The sequence below is a fragment of the Lytechinus variegatus genome, chromosome 14 (assembly GCF_018143015.1).
Source record: "Lytechinus variegatus isolate NC3 chromosome 14, Lvar_3.0, whole genome shotgun sequence".
NCBI lineage: Eukaryota > Metazoa > Echinodermata > Echinoidea > Temnopleuroida > Toxopneustidae > Lytechinus > Lytechinus variegatus.
The window spans coordinates 15,395,032-15,402,293 of NC_054753.1; the positions used below are offsets into that span (position 1 = coordinate 15,395,032).

The 7,262-nt window shown below is 38.9% G+C and overlaps 1 protein-coding gene across 4 annotated transcripts in view; it reads left to right on the forward strand.

Moving 5' to 3' along the window:
* The window catches only part of LOC121427546, a 31,058-nt gene extending 24,301 nt beyond the window's left edge, over window positions 1–6,757 (forward strand). For all 4 annotated transcript variants that reach the window (XM_041623993.1, XM_041623996.1, XM_041623994.1 and 1 more), the window contains exons 4-8: window positions 330–424; window positions 2,160–2,511; window positions 3,555–3,932; window positions 4,343–4,828; window positions 5,053–6,757. In XM_041623993.1, coding sequence (XP_041479927.1) covers window positions 330–424; window positions 2,160–2,511; window positions 3,555–3,932; window positions 4,343–4,828; window positions 5,053–5,756 — 2,015 coding nt within the window. In that variant the 3' untranslated portion in view covers window positions 5,757–6,757. The remainder of the gene's footprint in view (window positions 1–329; window positions 425–2,159; window positions 2,512–3,554; window positions 3,933–4,342; window positions 4,829–5,052) is intronic.
* Window positions 6,758–7,262: the final 505 nt, after the last annotated feature.

A 7,262-nucleotide genomic window follows, 5' to 3' on the forward strand; every position in this document is an offset into this window, starting at 1 on the left:
TGCTGAAATCAATATCTTGGTGTGAACTTTGCCATTTAAAAGAAAGCGTAAGACTGCATTCCAAGCAGAAGGGATCCCGATTGGTACAACGTTGATATGCATGTAAGCATGGGTATTTGTCAAAACTGAAGACCTTTGAAAAGACAAGATGATTCAAGTATTTCAAGATGATGTTCATAAATGTAGCTAGCTTTCCATAATTAAGATTATTTCATTGAAGCCAACTCTTTGAAAGATGGCCTGGCTCTAAATCAATGTATAATCAGTACACCATGTAGCATTGTTTTCTAATCCGTTTTTTTTTTCATTGTTTTATCCATGTGTTCTAGATGAAGAATCGAAGCAAGCAAACAAAGAGAATCCCCAAGAAAAGATGAAGCGCCCAAAAAGTCTTAACCAACTGGTGTCTGCCCTTACCCAGAGGGTATGTCGCTATATTTCCATTACTGTGGTTTTTTTACATTTATATTTTATATGTCGGGATACTACATAACTTTTTAAAAGCACTTGCCCAGTTGGGCAAGTAAATTTTCTAATAGTTGAAATATACTTGCCCAAATATCTTTTTCACTTGCCCGAAAAAAATCCTTGAAAAAATAGTTTTACAGTCTCTTTAAAAGAAAGTTTTGCAGTTTTATAAGCCATTGACCTTTTTCTCTCTTTTGACATGAACCGATCTACCTTGTTATTGGATTTCTTTTTCCAAATTGATTTTATCTTGCCTGCCATGACTAAGATTAGGGTCAATATCATATATCAACCCTAATTTTGGTCATTCTACTGTAAGAATTTTGCTTGCTCAATTTTGGGCAAGTAGTTATGGTCTTTACTTTAGAACACTTAGCCGACCCTAACTTTTATTTGCCCCAGGCAATCAGGGAAGTGCTTAATTAGTTATGTAGCATCCTGAATGTGCATTTAGGCTGGGTTAAAGTGATATTCTGTTTGTATTTTACTGATCTAGGAAACTGTGCCCTTTTTTCTTTTGATTATTTATTCAACGCTGATTTAAAACAGATTTTAGTTACACTCTTAAACTTTCTTACACTCTTACAGTTTATCGTATTCTAGATATTTTTACAGGTCTACACATTTTTTTCCATCAACCAATAATATCACTTAGTATCAGTACAGTTCATTTTGAATGCCCGCTTGTGAATAGAAGTATGCTGATTGAAATCTGAATTATGAATATGGCTCTTTTGATAGATCCAGTGACAGAAGATGGAGTACATTTCAGATTTTCAGTTTTTGTCTCACCTGCATAGCAGAGTGAGACTATAGGCGCCGCTTTTCCGACGGCGGTGGCGGCGGCGTCAACATCAAATCTTAACCTGAGGTTAAGTTTTTGAAATGACATCATAACTTAAAAAGTTTATGGATCTGATTCATGAAACTTGGACATGATAGTAATCAAGCATCACTGAACATTTTGTGCAAGTTTCAGTTCTCATGATTAAGGTCAAAGGTCATTTAGGGTCAATGAACTTTGGCCGAATTGGGGGTATCTGTTGAATTACCATCATAACTTTCAAAGTTTATTGGTCTAGTTCTTTAAACTTGGACATTAGAGTAATCAAGTATCACTGAACATCCTGTGCGCATTTCAGGTCACATGACCAAGGTCAAAGGTCAATGAACTTTGGCCGAATTGGGTGTATCTGTTGAATTACCATCATAACTTTGAAAGTTTATGGATCTGATTCATGAAACTTGTACATAAGAGTAATCAAGTATCACTGAACATCCTGTGCGAGTTTCAGGTCACATGATCAAGGTCAAAGGTCATGTAAGATCAATGAACTTTGGCCGTGATGGGTTTTTTTGTTGAATAACCATCATATCTCTGTAAGTTTATTGGTCTAGTTCATAAAAAGTGGACATAAGAGTAACCATGTATCACTGAACATCTTGTGCGAGTTAGAGTAGTATTCAAAGTCAGCACTGCTGCTACATGTATATTGAACCGCGTGATGCAGGTGAGACGGCCAGAGGCATTCCACTTGTATTCATTTTAAATATCTTTTGCATGTACTCAGAAAATATACTTGTAGATTTATATATTTTGCATCCCTGATTCCTGCATAAATTACTGGGAAGGTAATATTTACACATGTATGTTCCTAAAAATAAAACTCTCTCTATATTTTCAAACACAGCTTGGCCTTATAGCCAAAAGTGTAACACCGTCACCAAGTAACTTGGACCTTCCCAGAAGCACTGTTGGCATAAACCACAAGGCCTCCCATTCCAAGCCATCATCATCACCCACAGAGGGAGCCCTTCAGCCACCCAAACCCACCCAGGAGCCAGGCCGGGGCACCAAGCGTCGCATGATCACCAACAAGAACCTGAAGAGGCCCCCGATACCGGAGAAGGTGCAGATGAGAATCCAGCAGTTGAACCCGTATCCGTGTGATCATGGGTGGCAGCATAATGCTGCCGTGGTGGAGTTGGCCCAGAGGGAGGTTGAGCTGGATTGCCAGCCTGGAGACCAGGTTGCATTGACAGGTAAGATAGGCGAGGGGAAATCTGGGGGACATTTTTGTAAAGCTGTTCCTATTCTTAAGTGCGACTTTTTACACAACTAGTGACCTTATGTTGTCCTATACAAGATATCCATATTTAGATGAATTCCAATCGTACGTAAAGTCTGGTGTAATTTAAGTACAGCTATATGAAATGCTGCCCGTTCAGCTGTTGCAGGAAGAATTGCATATGAACACAAGCTTAAATAAAATCATGCGCAATTTCCAAATATGTACTCTGACTGATTAAACCAAGTTGTGATTGATTACAATTATTTCAGCAACAGGCCCCTGGGTTTTGTGACATGAAAAATTAAATGGAGTCAAGTTTACAACTGATTGTATTTGCAACTCTATGCCAAACCAAAGGAAAAGATAATCTATTAATATTGTTGGTATCCCTTACATTAGAGGTGCCTAGAAAAAACCTTTCATGAAGAGCTTTTTCTTTGTCACAATTGTAAATTTTTTAGGACATTAAAGTGATTGTTTAACATTGGTTTGACTTTTAAAAAATCTGAGCTAGAAGGTCACACATGTCACCTGTGTCTGTGATATGTTACAAAAATGAAGCCCAGAAAAAATTGCGTTCGAAAATAATTATTTAGTCCTTCAAAAATTGAAGCATAAAGTGACCGGAAACACCATCTTAATTTCATCTCATACTCTTATGTATACTATTTAGGCGTCTAGAAGACGCCTATTTACAAAATCAGGGTTTGCCTTGTAGTTTTAGCTTTTCATTCTCAATAATGGTTGTTTTCAGGGTTTACTAGTTCTAATACATGTACTTGTACACATGTTTCATCTTGGTTTGAGAATTTTTTAAATCTGCTGCTCACAAAGTTAAACAATACCTTTAAAGTGCACATGGGGCAGTATCTGCTACTACATGTAGGATAGACCTTGCCTATTGCCTGCATGTTGCAATTTATAAGGCCTTATTGTAAAAGTTCTCATAATTCATGATATTCAAGATTGCCTATTGATATTCATTTTTCTTTACTTCTTTTGTTATCAATTCAGGGCCGCCCGTTGATCAGTTGCTTGGTACCAGAGGCTCTACCCCTGGGAATGTGAACTTCTGTTATCAACGTGGGATAGATCCAGTCAATACTACCTCTAGGGACACCTCTGGAGTCCCTGTTACTACAAAGAACGATGAGTCAGGTAGCCAACCTGTGTCTCCTCAGGGCAATAGCACCCAGGTGGTCGAGTCACATCCACTTCTCACAGGAATGCTGACAGGAGCGGATGCCGGAAGTACTGAGCCTCTGAAACGGAAGCGATCAAGGACCGCAAGTGGCAATTCCAAGAGGGGCAAGAACTCCAGGAGGAGGCGGAGAAAGTCTTCTGATGACGTTGCTTGGGAGATTTCATCCAGGGCTGATGCACTTGAAAATGGTGAGTGTCATAGTATAACACTGGTCCCCATTGAATAATCTTTGTTTGATACTGAATATTTTGCCTTTGTGAATTACAAAAAGTGATAATGCTTACTCCTTCCCAATGGAAGGGAAAAGAAATTAATACTCCATCCCCATTCTGTTATATACAATAAGAAGCTTCGCTTACCTTTCCTCCAGGAAGTATGGACGTCCTCAATGTGATTTGCCACCCTTGAATTCTTCATCCTGGCAGCTTATTAATTCCTAGTAGAAAGAAAAGTAATTTCATTTCATTTATTGCTGTGGTCCATTCACAGGGAGCTAACCCAAAGATTGGTAATCTTATGCTATGAACACAAAAGTTGGTCCTCCTTTATGTAAACGTACCATAATTAAAGCATTTTTCATCACATTTTATCTGCTCAGGAACTTTTTCTGAGAAAGACATTCGGGAAGAATGGATGCAGTTGCTGAAGGTCATGGAGGAATCTACACAGTCTGGAAATGAAGAACAACTGTCCAACTCTGAAATTGTACTTCCTTCATCATCAATACCTGCATCTGCTTCAGAGAGGCTACCTGGTCATCAGGCTGATTGCCCTGTTGAGGGTCTACCTTCTATGTCTGTCCAGGAATCAGATACATCCTCAATTACTGACACTGCATCTGGGAAGGATGACCTCTCTGGTATGCCATCGATCTTAAGGGTATTCTCACTGCGAGACGAAGAACCGGAAAATAATCTTGCTCTGGAATCCACAGGTCTTGGTAGTTTTGATCTTGATTCTGCTAGAATAATTGAGACTCAGGATGCATCTCAGGTTTATTCTATAGCAGCTGCTGCTGCTGCTGCTACAGCTGCCAGAAGACATTCTCGGGAATCCTGCGACTACACTGTATCTTCCCAACAAGGTAAGATTGCAAACAAAACCATTTGTTAAGCAATACGTCCCAGAAAAAATAAAATTGAGACTTATCGGTTTTATCATAGCCTAGTCACAAGAATACAGTATAAATCATGACTGTACATTTTGTAAAGCTTAGATTCTTCCCTTTCTTTTGATGCAAATTAAATGATGTATATTTCAAGATTTTATAGTAATCTGATTTTCATGTTATCCCAATTTTTTTTCCAGAAATGAGCAGGAAAAGACGTTCATCACAAACATTTGGTTCTGCTGATGGTGTTCCGCCACCAAAAGTGGTAGCAGCAGGATCGAATAGTGCTGTCGGGCAAGTGATACAGGCAAACTCTATCATAAGCTCCCAGCAAGTGCCATCTAGGGTCTGTAATCAGAGTGGTAACTTACCAGATACTTTACAACCCATTGCTGCAAGTGGTATGTCTCAAACTGTGTTGAACTCTCCTGTGACGAGCCCAACACCCTCGGGTATGCAAAACACGACGGTTCTGCCATCGCAGCCTGCTTCCAGGTTCATCCCCGTACAGCCAACGCCTTTGCAGCAAGTGTCACAACAGAGGAGAGGTAGCCTTGAGTCACTTCTGAATCCCCTGATACTCAATCAGCAGATACAAAACTACAGACTCAGTGCCAGTCCTCCCCTCTGTACCCCTTATCCCACCACCTCTGGGCCTGTATTACACACCGTCTTGGGTCCGTCTGCACCTTCAGGAAACATCCAAAACCCTGGGGTTGGATACCTTGGTGGGAGCATACCGTTGCCAACTGCGAACGTCCAGTGGACAGAGGCGCCACCAAATGTTCAACTTGCTCCTGTTACGACACAGTCATACACCAATGGTGTGGACAGTCGGTCAACTATTTTCTACACTCCTCAAGTTTCTACAGTTACCTTTCTCACAGGGTCACCACGGTGATGTCATCAACGAAGTTGTATCGTCATCATGAATGCTTGTGTTTTGAGTGTCCAGGGGCCCGTTGCAGAAAGAGTTGCAATCAATCGCATTTCTAAAAATCATTTAGCTTGATAATCAGCCAGTCAACATCGCGCATTTTGGACTTGCGACTGATTTTTTTTTACTTGCGTTTAAAACACAACTCTTTCTGCAACAGGCCCCAGATGTGATACGTTATGTTTTATGGTCATGTTTAAAATTATGACTTCTTGATAATCCGTGCTAAGTCGCTTTACCGTGGCATTAAACTACTTCCTATTAAAACATTTATGTGATATCCTTCGACTTAAGACAGTAAATTTGATAGCACTTCTCTTTTAGTAACAGTATCATCATTTGATTCACCTTGATGAAGGCATACCTTGCATCAGGATTTAGTTATCAGTACTTGTATACTTGGATTCCACCAAACTTTCTAATGAAGATTGTATCCCAGTTGTTTTCTCAAGCCATCTTGTAACTTCAAAGACCTTGACAGTTTTTACTATTTTTATATCATTTGAGTACGTGGTACTGAACAGTTATTAGTACGCGTTGTGAAAAGCGAAATTAGTTTATACATTCCTCGGTCCCGTAACAAAGCTTAGCGATTGATCACAAGGCTGATTTGTATGATTGATCATGACACCATTATCGTTGCAATCAATCATAGATCTAGCCCCATGATTAATGTGCTCAGCTTTATGTTATGGACCCCTTTATGTACATGTATATAGCTATTGATACTTGCCAGTGTAAAGGGTTAATAGTTTTGTGCTCGTTTTGCTAATTATATTGTTTCATTTCTTTCAAGAATCTGTTGGTGTGTGAAGTTTTATTGAGATCCATATGTGAAAAAAGAAGAAGACTATAGAGTTCTAGACGTGCAAAGAAGTGGCATCCAAATTGGTGCCAGAGTTCTAAATTAGGCAGATAATAAGAAGCAATATTCGGTGGCAAAGTTTACTAAAAAAAAAAAAACCAACACATTCAAAGTTGGAATAAGCTGCAATATACTGGTCAATATGTATTCACAAGGAATATTGTTTTATTTATTTCGATACAGTGACTCGTACCTGCTTTCAGCCGCAAGTATATTTTTTTTCCATAATGTTCAGGTTTTCAGTTGAATATGGATTACTCAACTGGCAATTGTTGTATATACAAATGTACATGAAGTGAACAGGCCCCGTCTTACAAAGAGTTATGATTGATCCAATCAATTGTAACTGTATGGAAATCCATCAGTGTCATAATGGTTTTTACAGGAAATTTGCAAAATGTCCTTTGTAAACACAGAAAAACACACCAAATTGTCACGAAATCAGTGACTTTATGGATATACATTCATATCTAGAAATTTTTTTGAACAAAAATGCATTTCATATGTTGACTTTGCTGGCTTTCCATAATTGCGATTGATTGGATCAATCGTAACTCTTTGTAAGACGGGGCCCAGATATCTTTAATTTACCAGATAGTGTTTTT